At 52.1% G+C, this 17,348-nt stretch overlaps 6 protein-coding genes across 6 annotated transcripts; 2 read left to right on the top strand and 4 right to left on the bottom strand.

Annotated features, from left to right (window-relative positions):
• Positions 1-2,684: 2,684 nt before the first annotated feature.
• B0H18DRAFT_606222 (uncharacterized protein) lies at positions 2,685-4,524 on the bottom strand. The gene is made up of 5 exons (XM_048038763.1): positions 4,390-4,524; positions 4,093-4,333; positions 3,686-4,035; positions 2,973-3,628; positions 2,685-2,909 (listed from the first exon to the last, which is right to left on the bottom strand). The coding sequence occupies exons 1-5, from the start codon at positions 4,476-4,478 to the stop codon at positions 2,734-2,736; spliced, it is 1,512 nt and encodes a 503-aa protein (XP_047898167.1). The 5' UTR covers positions 4,479-4,524; the 3' UTR covers positions 2,685-2,733.
• A 3,336-nt stretch (positions 4,525-7,860) lies between these two features.
• Positions 7,861-8,710, top strand: B0H18DRAFT_1115275 (uncharacterized protein; the record flags this gene model as incomplete). Its single annotated transcript, XM_048033244.1, has 2 exons — positions 7,861-8,156; positions 8,221-8,710. 2 exons carry the CDS (start codon positions 7,861-7,863, stop codon positions 8,708-8,710), a joined length of 786 nt encoding a protein of 261 aa, XP_047898166.1.
• A 269-nt stretch (positions 8,711-8,979) lies between these two features.
• B0H18DRAFT_982781 (mitochondrial carrier domain-containing protein) lies at positions 8,980-10,047 on the bottom strand (the record flags this gene model as incomplete). Its single annotated transcript, XM_048044558.1, has 3 exons — positions 9,755-10,047; positions 9,025-9,564; positions 8,980-8,998 (listed from the first exon to the last, which is right to left on the bottom strand). The coding sequence occupies exons 1-3, from the start codon at positions 10,036-10,038 to the stop codon at positions 8,980-8,982; spliced, it is 843 nt and encodes a 280-aa protein (XP_047898165.1). The 5' UTR covers positions 10,039-10,047.
• Positions 10,048-10,441: 394 nt separating this feature from the next.
• On the top strand, positions 10,442-13,592 carry B0H18DRAFT_1115273 (uncharacterized protein; the record flags this gene model as incomplete). The annotated part of the gene is made up of 6 exons (XM_048033243.1): positions 10,442-10,624; positions 10,684-11,054; positions 11,124-11,669; positions 12,469-12,643; positions 12,711-13,063; positions 13,118-13,592. The coding sequence occupies 6 exons, from the start codon at positions 10,442-10,444 to the stop codon at positions 13,590-13,592; spliced, it is 2,103 nt and encodes a 700-aa protein (XP_047898164.1).
• An 889-nt stretch (positions 13,593-14,481) lies between these two features.
• Positions 14,482-15,895, bottom strand: B0H18DRAFT_1092855 (mitochondrial carrier domain-containing protein; the record flags this gene model as incomplete). The annotated part of the gene is made up of 6 exons (XM_048032330.1): positions 15,590-15,895; positions 15,383-15,538; positions 15,245-15,330; positions 15,052-15,107; positions 14,828-14,985; positions 14,482-14,760 (listed from the first exon to the last, which is right to left on the bottom strand). The coding sequence occupies exons 1-6, from the start codon at positions 15,671-15,673 to the stop codon at positions 14,482-14,484; spliced, it is 819 nt and encodes a 272-aa protein (XP_047898163.1). The 5' UTR covers positions 15,674-15,895.
• Positions 15,896-15,912: 17 nt separating this feature from the next.
• Positions 15,913-17,188, bottom strand: B0H18DRAFT_606064 (uncharacterized protein). Its single transcript, XM_048038762.1, has 3 exons — positions 17,004-17,188; positions 16,597-16,949; positions 15,913-16,524 (listed from the first exon to the last, which is right to left on the bottom strand). Exons 1-3 carry the CDS (start codon positions 17,070-17,072, stop codon positions 16,005-16,007), a joined length of 942 nt encoding a protein of 313 aa, XP_047898162.1. The 5' UTR covers positions 17,073-17,188; the 3' UTR covers positions 15,913-16,004.
• Positions 17,189-17,348: the final 160 nt, after the last annotated feature.

Genomic DNA, 17,348 nt, shown 5'->3' with positions numbered 1-17,348 from the left:
ATCGAACCCGTTCGCGGCGACGCTCTCCCCGCTCTCCGCTCTCGACGTCGCCCTCGCCCTCGCCCTCGCCCTCGCCTGCGCCTTCGCCGGCCGGGGGGCAGCTCACGTCGTCGGCGTCGCTGCTGGAGTACGACGACGGCGCGCAGGGTCTCAGAAGCGTGATGGTGCCGGATTCGCGGTCGCCAGCCGTGGCGAGCTTCCTTGCGAAGGGCGAGAGCCGCGACCATAGCAACGATGAGTGGAATTGGTAGAGTAGGTATGTAGAGTACAGCCGGCGGGTCTGCCTTGTTGTGCTCGTTGATTGTCTCGTGGTATTAGTTATACCTTCTAGAGCGATACGTGCTATACACCTGTGTTGATACCTGTATGTGCTATTTTAATAGTCATCACCGAGATCGTCTTGTTGCTTCCAGCAGGTCCAGCAGGTATCCTGTCACGGTTGACACAAGCTTCAGTGCCTGATACATGAGTGCTTCATACCCGCGCTCAGTGACGGTCACTAACGCCTTACGTTTCGCACTGTAGGCTCGAACAATCTGAGATTTGAATATTGTGCAACAGAGGCTTCACGACATCCATTCCTCGCCGGAGCGCCATCTCTCCAAGACCTCACTTCTCCGGTGTCGGTACCGCTGAATCGAGAAGCAGTCACGCTCAGATGCTGCTGAGGTCCAGTAATGTCGTACGCATCAAGATGTTCACCGTCATCCGACTGTGTGAGGAGCTCTCCTTCTCCCTTAGGAGGAGGCCTCTGTTTGCTCTGATGGATTGGCGGTGAGGATATCAGCCGTGTCAGATTCCTCGTACTATTTATGAAGGCGCTCATTGTGTGTGGCTTCATTTAGCAGGGTCACGAAGACTGTACATGCATGTATCGGTCGCATCCTCGGCGAGGACTCTAGAGGCCAGTCTGGCGTCGTACATGATTGCATAGTAGAGGCAAGCAGGTCCCAAGCACAGTACACACCGAATATATCGTTGAGTTCGTCCAATTGCCGCTGTGCGACCTCTTGAGGTGGTGCATCCAAAGGTACAGGGACTACATGACTAACGATTATATTGATACTTCAGTACTCAGTTACCAAGGAAGAAACCCGTCAGAGGCAGGCAGCCATGAATGCATGACGAGCAACCCAAGAGCAACCATTGTCCCTATTAGCCGCTCCGCGCTGCGCTCGCGCCGGGCCGGCGCTGGCCGGCGTCGAGCACTTGGATCGGAGTCGGACGAACCCGCTTTCCGCTTAACTTACGCTCTCTCCGTTCTTGACAGTGGCCAGTTGTGGCCAGGCTGGTGGATTCTTGCAGCTACATAGGTCCATATCGTTGTGCGCCGCGCCCTTCAAACACACATAAGCGGAGTCCAGTCGGTCCGATATGGGATCACGCCGGGACGCAGCGGACTTCGACGGCCAGGCTGAGCCAGGCAGCCGCGACCTTGACTATGGCGGCCCAGGTTGAGCGGCGAAGTATCCGGATCACTGCATGCCAACGTCCAACGACCTCCGCTTCTATACACGCTTTTTGTGCGGGGCCCAACGAAGTGGACCTAGCTGTGACATTGAGCCAGTAAAAGATTGTACACAAACGGTACGCTTCGTAATTCACTGCGCTATCGCGAGCAACGATCAGTGACATTATAGTCCAGCGTAGCGAATTGACGAGTGTCTTAGTCCGGTCTCGTAAGTTACGCTTTGGCTCCGAGTCAAGCCCTATTGACATGATTTCTGACCAGCTCTCATATGAGACCGTCCTCCCCCACTCAAAGAGGTCGCGTTTAGATTATCCTACGGGAGTTCCGCACTCGAGGGGACGCCATAGGCTCATCCGCCGCGCCTATATTGCACAACAGGCGCATCAACTGAATGAGCGTGCGTTTCGCCTGTTTCTTAGCATCATCATCGCTTTGAATGCTCCAGGAGGTAATGCTGCCGTTAATGTGAACCAGTGCGCGGCGCGCGCCCACAACGCTTTTGTCGGCCTCGCCGGGCACGGAGCTCGCAACATCGCTCACACCCAGAGGCAACACGCTCGCGGGTCTAGATTGCCCCTCAGGCGCGTCGCGATGCATCAGATGTCATCGTGGGTCTAGAGTCTGGCCAGGCAGAAATGGGAGTGGATGAAGAAAGGCCAGACGTGCGTTGCTATCTCACCCTTCTGTCCCAGGCACCGACTATGATGGTGTGCTGTTGACAGATTCACCGAACGCTAGATGCGCGTGTCGGCGCTATGCTCAGACGTGTCGCAGTCGCAATCCTCAGCGCTCGCATCACCTGGGCCTGCGCCGAACAGCTCTGCATCGACAATAAAAGTCTGTTAACTCGCCACTTTCAATGCTGAGGCCCTCCCCTAGCCCTTAGCCTGTCGGGTGACAACCAACGAGGCGAGAACTATGGTCCGCAGGGCTTGGCAGTGTGCTCATGCCGGAGTCGTCAGCGTCAAGTAGGTTGGTGAATGCACGCGCGCAAACAGAGCAAGACGAGTGGACCCGGCGACGTGGCTCATTTGTAACGTACGTACTGTATACCGTGTCGTGCCGGTTTACTATTTGCCCCACGACAATGCCTAGTTCTCAGCCCAGCATGCTGCGCTCTATACTTATTCAATTGCAGTATGCTGATACCCTGCATTACGTGTAGCACCAACACAGCCCAAGTAATACATATGCAAATCTTCAAACTTCGCAATTCGGTGGTTATACAACTCGGGTTCGTCCACAATCTCGCGTGAGGATGCTCACTTCGTGGGCTGTGCTATCGTCACCTTCTTTCTTCCTCTCCCCTTCGATCCTCCCGCCGAGCCTTTCGCACTCGAGCCGCCTTCGGAGGCGGGTGTGGAAGATCGGGGCCCGTCTGTCTGCTTTGATGATTGGCCTTCCTTCGACTGGCCTTCTATAGCCTCGGAAGTTGGTTCTTTCATGGGCAATATGCATGAATTGTCAGACAACGTTCTCACGAGTGGCAAGAATGACTGACCTTTCTTTGGAGCATTCTTGGCAGTGTGTTCGAGTATCTCCTTGAAATAGCGGGTATTGTCCTGATTGGTCCAGATCTGCTTGAGCCGCTGGACATGGCGGAACACAGCCAGCATTGCCACATAGAAGGTAAACTTCTTAGCATCATTCATCCTGGATGAAATGTCGTACTTGACCAAATTTTCGCATTTCATGCGCCAGCGAGTGTTATTACCCCGCGGTGTATGATCGGTGGCAATCGTGGGATAATTTGCCAGTATGGAGATTTCTTGATCGGAGTAAAAGACACTTGGGATGAAGTATTCCGCAGGGATTTGCTCTTCTGCTTCCAAAATCTTGGCTTTGTCCATGTTATACTTGAAGCCATGATCACGATGATACAGCATGATCAGCATGATCAGTGTTGGGTGTAGGACAAGGGCCATTTGGGCAATGGCCGCACTGCGACTGTTACTGGTCTTCTTTGCTTCAGCAATGAAGACAACAGCACCTGGAACTGTAGGGGTTACTGCTCCTTCATATGACTTGCTGTGTTTCAGGATTTCAACCAATGTATTGGAGCTTTCATCAAATCTCCATTGGCTCTGGATGCATATATCTGGCTTTGCACCCTTTGTTGACTTTGACAGAGTGTCTAGTAAGTCCACCAATGTGTTCCTGAATGATAAAAGTGATTGGAACACAGATATCAATCATAACAGGGAAATGACAAACGAGTGTTGCTTCCAGCTAGCATTGAGCTCCTCAAACAAGCTAGAGATAGGAGTCCCAACATTCCGCTCCACATGAACTTCACCAGTTTGATATGGGTTATCAGGAGGTCGCATGATCATGAAATGAGGCAAACTGTCAATACAGTTCTGATCTTCCTGTGTTATGATCCTTGGAGCAAAGTCTTCATCATTACTGTGGTTGGGTTCTTTCCAGGTAATAATCTTTGTGCCAAGCTTGTGATGCAGTGGCAGTGAATCAAGTATTGTGTTCTCCAGTTTGTTGATGGCAAATCTTGAGAAGTATGATAACATAGCATTGGCAGTTGATGAGTCATAGTCCTCCAGGATTGCCTGCAATTGTACTGGTAAGAGGATGCACTGCAAGCCTTAGAGATAGTGAGTACTCACATGGGCTTTACTGACACTAAACTCTGCAGGCATAGTGTCAAACTCAACAATATATTTCAGTTTGAGCTGCTGGATTAAGGCAGCTATTTCTTCATTCAATGGCTGATCTTGCAGTTGAGCTTTCACACCAGCGGTGGTATGTCTGACAGTCTTAGAATGAGATTTCTTGGTCTTCAAGTCTTCACCAATGTCATTCATATCCCAATCTCCATTTGATTGGATTTGATCAATAGTCATCTTACTGTGGCAACAATCAGCTTGAGTATAACATGCATCATTGAAAGTGATCAGTCAAACCTAGCAGCAGACTTGAGATCTTGTACAAATCCTAGTGCTTCACGAATGTTTTCCATAGTATCAAGAGGTAGTGGGCTTGGGGAGGTCATTTTACTAACAGTACTCCTGGAGGACAGACAGATGGAGGTTGTGAATTGGTGTAGTCAAACAGAACTTCACACCTGCTTTTATATGTACACCCTAGTGATCAGCATTGACACTTGACACAATAGTGTGAGAGTAATCATTTCCCAGACTAGAATGACAATAGCAAGTAAATGAGTATCAGTCAACTCAAATACACATTTGACACTTGCTATGAACACATCTAAATATTGATTGTACAATACCAGTACAGAATGCTGATGTCATCAACTGTTGAAACATGCTGAATTGAGTGTTGTGAATGTTACAATGATCATTTCATATCATCAACATGCATCTGAATATTCTGTTTCAAGTTGAAGCATCACACTGTCTGTATCAGGTCACTAAATGTAGTAATATATGCTTTTCATGCTGACACATTACAAGAACTGCTGTAGCCTCCACTGTGTCACTTGTCACATTTTAGTTGCAGCGACAAACAGATGATATCACTTCCGGCCGGCAACATCACGGCTAGTCTCGACTCGGAGCTTGTGATCACCACCATCATGATACTGGTGGTGTTATGACTCCGACGAAAGAACATATGATTGTATCATTAAAGTATACAGACAGAAGATAGCAACATAAGTGCAGAGTGGTACACGAGTAAGTCATGACAAATTGAACCCTAGTATCACACTCAATAATAATTCAAAACCCCTGATCGGCCGGCGCAGGCAGTACACATACGAGAATGCATACTTTATCGACCACTAGTCAATACAACCACCAATCTAAAACAGGAACATCTCAGGTAGACTATAACCCATGATACATGCCAAACCAGTTTGTCTACAATATGTTTGGGATTGAAATGGGAATGAATCACTGGCAATGCACAATACGCGATGGAGGGCACCGGAGGCCTGGGGTGAACCGGTGACGCATCTGCAGTTACAAACTTGTGGCTCCGGCGTCTGCTGCAGCTTAAATGCTCGTCACTCGCTCACTGAGGTCCTACTAGAAGCCGTCACCATCTAGCAAGTGTTCAGTACTCGGGGTGTTGGGCCCTGGCATCTAGTCGTGTGTTTGAGTGCGACTGCCACTGGCGCGGTGACCCCTGAATCGCCAATACATTCAACGACTCCGGAGATGACTCGCCACAATCATGCTTGGGAGTTTCGCACCCTTGAGTCTATGGACCCAAGCTCGGATATCGCACTGCTCTGCTCAAGACAGATCCGGTATCTACAGGAGTTGAAGCTCACATGGCAACACTTGGTAGCACCTCGATCATGGATGGTACGTCACTTGTAACATGTCGCTAACACATACCAGGCACACTGACATGCCTGTATATTGTATCCGCACTACTTAGGATCTGAAAGCAGTTGGTCGCCGTCGCCGTCGCGGGGAATGGGAGCCTCATGCAGACTTGGTCCGCTCCAGCCTGCATCATATATGTGATGAGGGAAAGTGCATTATGCGATTCCTGTCCGATGCAGAAATGAAGGGTCGATCCCCTCACAGCCTCTCTCCGAGCTTCACTCTGACCATAAAACGTTGCCACGACCCCTCAAGCTGGCAGGTCTCGATGCACAACATCCACAATCATCACATACGAGCGACCCAAATGACTCTGCACCAAATCTATGCAGTCCTTCGATATAGAAATGGCGAGTTCGAGGCGAGACATGCAATCATGACTGCGCTCGATGGAATCCCTGCGACAGTGGTGAGAAGGTATGTCGTAAATGCCCCTAGATCGTGGGTAGTAGTAACTGACAATCTGTTTGAAATCTGGCACCCGCTTTCCTCCCGAAGGCAAGACTTGTCCCTGATACAGCATGATGGTCGTCGCTCTCGAGGTACAGGATCCATCGACTGCGCGGTGCTGTATACCCAAGCAGCTTACTACGCTGAGCCGGACTCGGATGCACCGTCTTTAGGATGGTTGGATCGTCTTCCCATCAACATGTTCAATCCTGCTCTCATGCTTGTCGCCCAGGGCCCTTCTTCTTGGGACACAGCCGGTGTGCCAGCAGTGGATATGCAGACCGTACTGCGCCACCTTGCTGACAATGCTACTGTCAGCCTTCTATCTATGGTACAGGCATGCACTGCACGGGCATCCATTGCCGAACGCGTGCGTGGCGCCAGGCCTCGCAATATTAGCAGTGGAGCAAGGGTACTTCCACGTTGGGCAATGACCTTGGGATTGGTATACGACTCCGAAGCCATACACATCATTGCACACATCCCCTATGTGCCATCTGACTCGACTGGGCACTATCGGTTTCTGTCTCTCTTGTTTGATACGCTGCCTTTTCCCTGTGTGCGAAATGACGAAGGAGACGCGTCGGACTTCCTGCGGAGTCGGTACCGCGTTGGCTTGGCCCTCCTATCTCTTCAGCACCACATCTTCCGTCTGACTAGTATATGGGACGAGATCCAATGGCGCGACGTCTCGGAGAACAGTAGCTTTTCACGCCAGCTGCAAGGCTTCGATGGATCCGACGCATCCTCATCTTCCAACCCTGATTCAGCAGAGCATCCAAACATTCCGCAATATTCATTGCGTCCACCTGTCATGGACCCGTTCACTGTGGCCTTCCTTGGTCCCCAGGTTGTAGACTGTGACCCCGGTCCCAGCGATCGTGAAATTGATCAGTCTATCAAGCTCGTTGATCAATGGTTGCGCAAGCAGGCGGGACGCGCTTCACGGCTTCGGACCAGAGATCGCCGCATTGAAGTGCGGGCTGCGATACCGCCAACCACCATATCGTATGGCACCACTCTGAAACCAATGGAGTGTCTGCGCACATATCTAGATATGACAATACAGCACGACATAGTTACGAGGTAAATGGACCTTATGCTCTGTAGGCTCGGCGGTGTTGCTAACCCATTGTTCGAAGGCCAGTCACAGCACCCGAAGCATTCACTGGTCCCGTAACTGTTGCTGGTCGCCACTATGTCCCTCAAGACGTGCTGATGCACTTGGGACTGTTGTCAGGCCCTGATCTGTCTGCTTTGACTTCGGCAGGGTACGTCGCCAAGACTCGCCTACCCAAGGATTGGAGTGTCACAGATGCTGAATTTCCGAGTCCCAGATATTCGGGCCAAACTGTGCGCCGCGATCCATCGGCGCACGGGTGGACATGGCTCGACGGAGAAGTACTCTGGGATCGAATGCGGCCGTCACAGTGCTGGTGGGAATTAATGATACGTGTGTGCATGATCAAGTCGGCATACATGAAATCGAATATGTACTTGGACCAACACGGGAGTATACCCGTGCCGGCCGTGTACCAGGTACCTGATCACTCGCGAAATTCCATGCTATGCTCACACAGGTGTGTTTCCCAGGTGGATCGAATGATCGAGGATCGTGCACGAACAATGGCCGAGCAAACAATGCACTTCGCTGCCCTGCGTCTCCATCACCTGAATCAATTAGCAGAGTGTAAATGGATTGATTGGGATGACCAGAAGCCGCGCGAGAACTTCGTGCCCGACCTATATATGCGACCCGATGCCACACTGGAGCAGAAGGCAAGCATAATGGCGCTTACTGCCTCGTCCACTTCCTCCTCTCAGCTGGCACAGGAACTGGACCCGTATGACCCTATCGGCGAGTTCATACTGCGATTGTTTGGCCGGTCGTCAACGTCGTGGGTTTTCATTCCTACTTGGAGGTGAGCTAGTGAACAGACAGTCACTCAGAGTTACGGATGTGTCTCACCAATGTTACGTTGCTAGATATCCGCGTCCAACTCTGCCAGTCATCCCACTCGTCGTCATCGTACGCGGTGAGACCGACTCAGAGGAAGACGTCAAGTCCGCGGAAGCGGAGACACTGGGCGCCCTACACTGGACGCTCACGACATGCGTCGTCCATCATTATCGCCAGCAAGGCTGGGATCTAGACCGCCAATTGAGCGACGCGGATGCTGCAGTGCAGTTGGACGACGCGCTCTGCGCGTACAGCGTATACTACAACGAGTGGAGGTTCATCATCTGCGCTCATCACCCCAAACTCGAACGGGATGCACAAGGGCGGCACGTCTGGCGATTTAGGCGGTGCCCTATGTTCGACTACGCGGTGTCCATGCCTTTGGACGCGAATCCGGCTCAGGAGTTCCGCATCATCAGTACCATGCTCGCAGTCGAACAACAGATGTACGCACTCGGCCAATTACTTCGTCCAGAGGGTTCTGGCGCGGATACGAATATCTCTCCATGTAGCTAGGTTCTCCCCGTAGCTCAACGCGAACTTGCTCCCCTTCACTCTCCTCTCTGTATGATACCATGTTTGACTACACTCAAGATTGAATATTGAAATGTTATGTCGTCACCTAGTTCCTACATATAGGTCGCCAGACGGGTTACATGTTTGTCGTACAACGAACAATGATGAATGAACGATCTGGGGAAGTCGTGCATCAGAAACAGTGTATCTCATTCGTGACCCGTCCAGTTTGAAGGTTGATCGAGAAGCGTGTCATTCTATAACGGTCACTACGAGCCGTATCCCTTGCTCGAGCCATCGTAAATCAAGAAGACGGAGCACTGCTAGATATCGCCCCCGCCGCAGTGATGCCACACCCTGCGTACAAGCCTTTGATCCCCTGCGCTGCATACATCGCCCTGAATGCGCTAAGGAACGTAGGGCCAGGCTCTCCAGGCGCTCTCGGACGCAGCTCGGCCTCTGTCTGTACCGTGCTCTTCACCGTGTCCGCCGGGAAGAGCGCGACGTTGTAGGCGATGCCCGCCGCGGCGCCCGACACCGCTGACTTCCAAGGTCTGAGCTCCTTCTTGTCTTTGGACGGAATATGGCGCCGCGTCAGAAGGAAAGTCGCGACAGCCTCCTCGGACGCGAGCCATGCGGCGCCACCGCCGGTCTCCCGGATGAGCGTCGCGGTTTGGCCGAGCCAGAGCCCGCGGAAGCCGGTGGTACGGACGACGGATGTGAGGACGGAGATAGGACCGGGAAGTTTATGGAAAGGAGAGCTGTAGAGGCCTGTGGGTAAGGCTGCGGCCGGCGCAACCGAGGATAGGGCTGCCGCTGCTTGGGCTGGTGAGACACCGGGTGCCTCGAGACATCTGCACTTGCATCTTGCACATCACGAGCTCTATGGGGGTATTACGGAAGCATTGGAAGGGCGCTGGGCGACGACATAGAGATGGTACTCACAGGACGAAACTCGTTACATAACCTGCGCCGGAACCTGCGAGAGCGAGTTGGCCGAGCGTATTTGGTGTGTCGCCGGCTGCTCTCACATCACGGAATCACGTTTTGGAACTCTGTGTCAACTCTGTGTATGTCCAGAAAAGTGTTGCGTTCTCCGCCATCGCGCCGACTATGGGCGCTCGTAGGCCCTGCAAAAAAACTCTCAAGCTATCCTTCGCCTCCAGGAAGAGCAGACTCACCCTGTACAGACCTCGCAAGCCCTCCTTCTGCCATGTCTGCACCAAGCATTTCATTGGCCCGTCAAACCGAGCGGTTGCATCTAGTACTTGGGATCGTAGTCGGGCTTTCGTGAGGTCGAAGGGATGCTCGAATAATTTGGATGGCATTCCGGCAATCTGTCAGCAAACTTCACTGCTGCGACTCCAAGTAAGCGTGAACACGACTTACAGGATCAAGACATATCACTGAGAGCCCGTAGTATAAGGCTCAGTCTGGTCAGTTTCTGCTGCGCGCAGACGGTTCTGGGGTGCCCATTCCTTCGCAGTCCTGGCAAAGTATAGACAATACGACGGCTACCGTTAAGTGCAGGTATTAGCCAGACTAGATGGGGATGGTTTAGCGAAGCTGAGCTGACGGTGTGTGTGGTCTGGAGGAAGTAGAACTGACCAGGAACTGACCGCGTCGCGCGAAACGCCCAGACTCGGGCCAACATCAGTCAACCGTATTGGGCCGTCTCGTCTTCCGCATTACTTACGGGTCCATAAACCGCTACAAACCTGAATGTCAAAGATGACCTGGACCGCAGCGCCATCTGTGCACGCACAAGAACAACCTACAGCCTGGATGTTTGGATCCATCCATACGCCAGATGCCACCAAACCTATGCACCAGCTATGCGCTCCTCAATTGAGCTACTTGAAGGACATCGTAAAGTCATGGGATAAACTCTTAGTGCCGGATGTCTGGGCGGAGGTGCGTTGACTCGAGAATCTGTCTTTTGGTTAATGTTTGTTCACGTCAGGAACATTTAGCATTTACATGATCAGTCGTTGATAGGCACTGCGTTCGAGAAGAGTAGTTTCTTCGAGACCTTCACCACTGAACTCGACTTTCATCGTGTTCGTGTCATGCTAAACCAAATCCGGGATGACCTCATGGAGTTCAAGTACAACCCCTTCGCAAGTCCTCATAGTGCTTCGCCCACCTTCTGCTCGTCACTCCAGCGCTACACGATCAGTGCGCGCGATAATCATCAACAGAGGAATCAGAATTCGCTCGCTCTGCGAACACATAAAACTCTCAACCAAGTGGCGCAGATTTTGCATTACCGAGACACACCTCTGTTGGCAGAGCACGTTATTGCTTCAGCCCTCGACGGTATACCTGGTGTCTATATTCGAAAGTGAGTCTTCAAGCTTCACGCTTTAGCCTTCCAGGTTTTAAACTTCCTATGGTCTCGTCCGCCATGTAGGCAGAATATGGGCCTAGATGGCCAGCAGATTGTTCCCGACACCATCCAGTTCATGGCACTCTACATTCCTATCCAACCGATCACTGGACTGAGCCTCGAGCGACTTTTGCGATTGCCTGCAAGTCGCATGAATCCCGCTCTCTTGCTGTGCGCCGTGGGGCCTCGTCCCTGGAACATGCAATGCCAGCGGCAATGGAACGACCATGAAAACATGTTGTTGCCAACCCGCTATGATATGGCGCGAACTGCTGCACCGAGTCTTTCCTCCCTTGTAGATGGCTTGCGGCATCAATCCGACACCGGTACCACGGTGGTGAACATTCCAGAGTGGGCGCTGATCATCGGCCTAATATACGACTCACAAGACGTTCATTTCGTGGCTCATATACCGTTTTTCTCCGCTTCTGCCAAGGAACCACGTTATCTGTCTTTCCTCTTCGCCACGCTCCCGTTCCCTTCCCAATGCATCGAAAATGCCAGGGACTTCGTCAAGGCGCGCTACCGAGTTGCCATAGCACTATTGTCCATTCAGCAACACGTATATCGGTTAGTGTCGTTATTCGAGGAAGTCGCTCGCCAGACTCCAGGGGATCAATTTGAAGCGTACCAGCCTGAGTCTGCAATTGGACGAACGACGAGAGGCGAGCTTATAATGAAAGGCATGCGGTCGGCGACTCCCACACCATCTGAAGCAGTCCGAGACGTATACGCTTCAGATTTTGAAGCGAACGTCAATAGGTGGTATCACCAGCTGCAAGACCGTGATCCCTCCGTTATTTCACGAGGCAAGGACTCAGATGAAGTAGACCAACGGCTCTTCGAGGAGACGCTGGAAAAAGCCAAAAGGTCATGGTTTGAAAAGGTTCCCCGGCTACGACTTGAACACTGGTAAGAATTGCGATTCGAGTCGATGCTTCACCAGGTTTGGCTTACCTCCCGATGGTTTTGCAGCATAGACCCGCGTCCTGACTCATATGTCAACGCCGTAGTCCCTTCTGTTCTATTTCCTTCTGCTAGCCGACCTAGAGCCAGGAGCTTGACGCTGTTCGCCGCGGCAAGATCCACCAGTAATCAGACACGTTTGACGTGTTCTCTGCCGGGCACTGGCATATCCAATTGCAAACCTCAATCGCCCATTCGAGCCTCTGACGATCATGTCTTCAACACGTTCGACGTTCGTGGACTATTTCCAGTTGAGACGGGGTCACCGAGGGCGATTAGCGATGTACGTTGTCGACGAACGCAGCATCATGATCTTTCATCAAACATCGATATCCACATTCGCGACTCGTGAGTTCACTTGATACTCCATTCATCCCTTCTATTTTACCCAACGCGTCTACAGCATATATGGCGACAGACGCTTCAAGACGCTCTACAACTGGACCAAAGTGTACCAGAGCCACGGTGATTGCTGGTTGTCCATTGCCTCGCGCATCTTAAATCTCCTTGATGAGAAATACGTGGCTCGACCGGGTGCGTATAGCATAGGACCGATACCTGTTCCGCGCGTATACCTAGTATGTCCATTCGTGTCGGAGCCATGATTGTTTGGTCAGGCTGATATCATTCATTTTATGACAGCAGGAAGATGATGACACCGGACAATCACTCGACACTCTACCCGACATTGATGTATTCTTGACCAAGCTAATATTACGATGGCTACAGAAAATGCAACGAAATTGGGTAGCTGGCCACGAGGACTATTGCTGGCTCACTACGCAAGATCGCGACACACTCTCTCCATACGTTCCTCGTTTGTACGTGCGCGATGACAGTACCTTGGGTCAGAAAACGAGTGCCCTCATCCTCTACCACCCGTGTACCGAATCAACTCAGTTTTGGCGAGAGCTGCCTCCAGAGGGTCTCATCGGGCATTTCATCACCCGCATCCTCGGGGGCTCATCCTCGTTCTGGACATCCGTATCACTCGGAAGGTATGCCTGTACTATGATCCCTCACTTCGGGCTCAGTTTTCACCCAGAAACTAGACAGGTGGATGTACCGAACGATTCTCTGCCATTCTTTGTCGCAGTACAAGGGAAATATTGCGATCGACGCGACGCTGCAGCAATGGCACTTGCTGTGAGGACCGCTCGTCTGGACATGACGTGCGTCTTGCATCGCACGCTCGACGCGTTCGTCGAGCATCACTACAAAGCGCAAGACTGGCGGACCGACCGAGAGCTCACGGACGCGGATGCGCGGATCGCGCTGGACGAGAACCTGTTCGTGCTCAGCGTGTTCTACAGCAACTGCACCTTCAGGTCATTCGTCAATTACCCAAAGCCCGTGAAGAACTCGGAAGGAAGTTACAGGTGGAAATCTCACAACGTGGAGTTGGAGGCCTTCGATTTCGAGCAACCTCTGCAGCTTCGTGAAAGGGCAGTGATCTTCTCGACGATGTTGACGATTGAACAACATATATATAACCTGAAGGGTCTCGGGCTAGTACAGAATCAGTAGAGATTCAAGGTCGATGTCATGTATACCACGGATGTCGTTGCAGAATTCTCTCAGTGTGTTATTATGTAGTACCGAATCCATGTCTCAGCGAGCCTCCCGACGTGGTCTGATACCAAGACCTTTCACACGGTCTCACACGTGCGCGTGGGGAACGGTTTGTGTCGAACCTACGACCCGACGCACCTTCTACAGGGTGTGCGATTTGCGACGTTCCTATTAGTATGAGGGCGACTTATTGATGCGAGGCATCTTGTCAACAGCAGTTGAATATGTTTACCCGACGCACGTAGACTCAAGGTGTGCCGGTGCCAAGGGCCGGAGCAGAGCTACTGCTGCTGCTTGCGTTCCGAGGTAATGTAGAGTCGCGTACGCGTGGTCGGTGTAGTAGTACATAAATGAACAATAGTGTTATGCTGTTGGCGTCCTCGCCTCGTCACGGTAGACAGTCTCGAACTCCTCAGTCTGTGCTTCAGCGTACGTGGGAACGGCGAGCGAAAGCCTGACGGACAGTGCAGAGCCTACGAGTTGATCAAGAATGTCATTGGGAGGACCATGATGGCGCCGTCCTAGTCAACACTCACGCCTTTCAGTATTAATACCGGATACTCGGTCAATCCCATCTGCAGTCACGACTCGTAGCCAACTGTCCTCAGCGCATTCAGCAGACGAGAGAAGCGCTCTCTTACACCCGGAGGTCTTTAGCGACTCTGGTCACCTGTCCCTTCAATATATCAGCCTTGAGCTTACGGTCGCAGTTGGACACTCTCGTGAAGGACCATGGGCGCGGGCGCAAACCTTCAGACACGCCTCGCTTGTCCGCGCAGAGGACCGACGAGTAAAGCTCATACAATTAAATCTGTTCAATCCCAGTATCGGGGCGAACCATACATTATTGTGAGCCATACCTCTTGCTCAAGCCGTCATAAATCAAAAAGATGAGGGCACTGCTAGGTATCGCCCTCGCCACAGTGATACCACACCCTGCGTACAAGCCTTTGATCCCCTGCGCCGCATACATCGCTCTGAACGTGCCAAGGAACGTAGGACCAGGCTTTCCAGGCGCTCTCGGGCGCAGTTCCGCCTCCGTCTGTATCGTGCTCTTCACCGTGTCTGCCGGGAAGAGCGCGACATTGTAAGCGATGCCCGCCGCGGCGCCAGACACCGCTGACTCCCAGGGCGCAGCTCCTTCTTGTCTTTGGACGGAACGTGGCGCCGCTTCAGTAGGAAGTCGCGACAGCCTCCTTGGACGCGAACCATGCGGCGCCGCCGCCGGTCTCCCGGATGAGCGTCGCGGTCTGGCCGAGCCAGAGCCCACGGAAGCCGGTGGTACGAATGACGGATGTGAGGACGGAGATGGGACCGGGAAGTTTGTGGAAAGGAGAGCCGGAGAGACCTGTTGGTAGGGCTGTAGCCGGCGCAACCGAGGATAGGGCTGCCGCTGCTTGGGCTGGTGAGACACCGGGTGCCATCAGCATCTGCACTTGCATCTTGCACTTCACGAGCTCTATGGGGGTACTACGGAAGCATTGGAAGGCGCCGGCGACGACATAGAGATGGTACTCACAGGACGAAACTCGTTACACAACCTGCGCCGGAACCTGCGAGAGCGAGTTGGCCGAGCGACAGTTGGTGTGTCGCCGGCTGCTTTCTACCACCGGATCGCGTTTTGGAACTCTGTGTATGTCCAGAAAAGCGACGCGTTCTCCGCCATCGCTCCGACTATGGGCGCTGGTAGGCCCTGCAAAACGACTGTCCAGTTATACTTCGCCCCCAGGAAAGAGCAGACTCACCCTGTACAGACCCCGCAAGCCCTCTTTCTTCCATGTCTGCACCAAGCAATCTATTGGCCCGTCAAACCGGGCGGTTGCGTCTAGTACTTGGGATTGTAGTCGGACTTTCGTGAGGTCGAAGGGATGCTCGAATACTTTAGATGACATTCCGGCAATCTGTCAGCAACCATCACTGCTGTGATCCCGAGTAATGTTGAACATGACTACAGAACCGAAGGATATATCTTTGAGAGCCCGTATACTCATCGGGTCAGTTTCAGCTGACACCGTAGACGGTTCTGGGGCGTCCATTGCTTTGCGGCTCTGGTGCGTAGATGATATAATGGCAGCCCTTTAGTGCATGGGTTAGACTGGATGGCAATAGTTTGGTGAAGCTGAGTTGATGATGTACGAAGTCGGGGTGAAGTCTATAATGACGGTACTATGTAGTCGCTCCTAGTGGGCCCAGATCGCTGTGGCGAGTCGACGAGCGCCCTCTTCTGTCATTATAAGTTGACGTTGACCACATCGATATCTCGCTCGCGAACATAGCCGGAAACAATACTTAGCATCCTTACAGTATAACTGAACCCCAGATAGTTTGCGTGCTACCTTTATATGTCGATGAAGTGCCAATGGAGCCTCAGAAGGAAGCTCCGGCTCCGGTATACGGTAGTTCAACAACGCATGCAGGATCAACATACTCTTCTCTGAGTCTGAGTTGTCGGCTCAGCAAGTAGGTATGCTGTTCAATAAATAATAGCGCCTGAAAAATGTCCACTCGGTCGTGCAGATGTACCGGAGGTTGTCCCCAAACCTTGGACATCACTTCTGCGTTGACGAATCTCCACTTGTACTGCTTCGTCGACTTGTCCCGCTCAAGCACCGGGAAGTTGATATCGACCATGAACATCCGGCTGCTGTAGACCACACTGAAAACGTAGAACTTTTCGTCTACCTGTATACGTGCATCTGCCTTCGCCAGTTCGCGGTCAAGGTCCCAGAGCTGATTGTCGTAGTGTTGCATGACGAGCAAGGTCAACGTTCCGTGGAGTGCTCGAGTCAAGCGCTTGCGCATGGTTATCATGTCGTCAGCTTGCATATGGGCATCACCACGGAGGATGACAGCAAGTGGTATACAATCGCGACTAATAGTCGGAACTCTGCAGCGACGGTAGCGACGTGTCAATATGTCAATGCTCAGCCTGTCAATTTAAGAGTAAGATTGGACGTACCCTGTCGATGTGAGGTAAGTCCAGAACTCGGATTGTCGTCCGAGCACTTGTTCGATCGTCTCTCCGATGAGCCTTTCTGACGCGAGATCTCGAGCTAGTTGATCAGACAGAGCAAACGGATAAAACATGAACAGAATGCTGGCCCTCTGCTCTTCTGTCACATCGTCTCGAATGTAGAGACTCGGTACGTGAGTCGGATATTCATTCGCGTCCTTGGAATCCACCCATGAGCGCCTGAGACGAGTACGCGTACTGACAAGTGGGCGGAAGAAATGCATAATGGTCTTCATCATATCTGTTGTCAATTGAGTGGTGCCGTCCGAAATCGTGACCTTAACCATTGAGTCAGACGTCTAGACGCAAGAATTATCAGTCTGCAGTGCTGCAACGCGTTCGCAGGACCATACCTCATCGAGTCGGTATTCGGAGGATACAGGTATCGGACACATACAGCGTTGGATGTAGGTCGTGTTCATGAAGCCTTGTGACTCGGACCAATAGCGTTTATGAAGAGAGTACCAGCAGTCGTCTTCACCCGGGCATTCCCAGCCGGACTCCCTGAATCCCAGATGTCTATTGTGGCAAGGGGAGTGATGAATCTGACGAGACTCAATAAAAAAAAGGAAAGCTTAGTGAATCTCACATGGGACCACTGCAATAAGTGGTACTTACCGAGTGTGGATCTCCGAAGACTGAGTGAGGCGTATCACATGTTGTACATGTCCCAGGACATGATTTGGCTTCGTCAGCTC

This window comes from Fomitopsis serialis (assembly GCF_022376445.1).
Source record: "Fomitopsis serialis strain Sig1Antser10 chromosome Unknown B0H18scaffold_7, whole genome shotgun sequence".
In the NCBI taxonomy this organism is placed as follows: domain Eukaryota; kingdom Fungi; phylum Basidiomycota; class Agaricomycetes; order Polyporales; family Fomitopsidaceae; genus Fomitopsis; species Fomitopsis serialis.
This window is presented reverse-complemented; position numbering and strand designations above follow the sequence as displayed.

Bases quoted from the DNA above. Each gene is read 5' to 3' on its own strand.
- B0H18DRAFT_606222 (XM_048038763.1), bottom strand. From the start codon at position 4,478: ATGACCTCCCCAAGCCCACTACCTCTTGATACTATGGAAAACATTCGT. The intron at 4,036-4,092 runs GTGAGTACTCAC...GTACAATTGCAG, and splicing joins TTAGTGTCAGTAAAGCCCAT to GCAATCCTGGAGGACTATGA. The intron at 2,910-2,972 runs GTCAGTCATTCT...TGCCCATGAAAG, and splicing joins CAAGAATGCTCCAAAGAAAG to AACCAACTTCCGAGGCTATA.
- B0H18DRAFT_606064 (XM_048038762.1), bottom strand. From the start codon at position 17,072: ATGAACACGACCTACATCCAACGCTGTATGTGTCCGATACCTGTATCC. The intron at 16,950-17,003 runs GTATGGTCCTGC...TCTTGCGTCTAG, and splicing joins CCGAATACCGACTCGATGAG to ACGTCTGACTCAATGGTTAA. The intron at 16,525-16,596 runs GTACGTCCAATC...CCGTCGCTGCAG, and splicing joins ACTTACCTCACATCGACAGG to AGTTCCGACTATTAGTCGCG.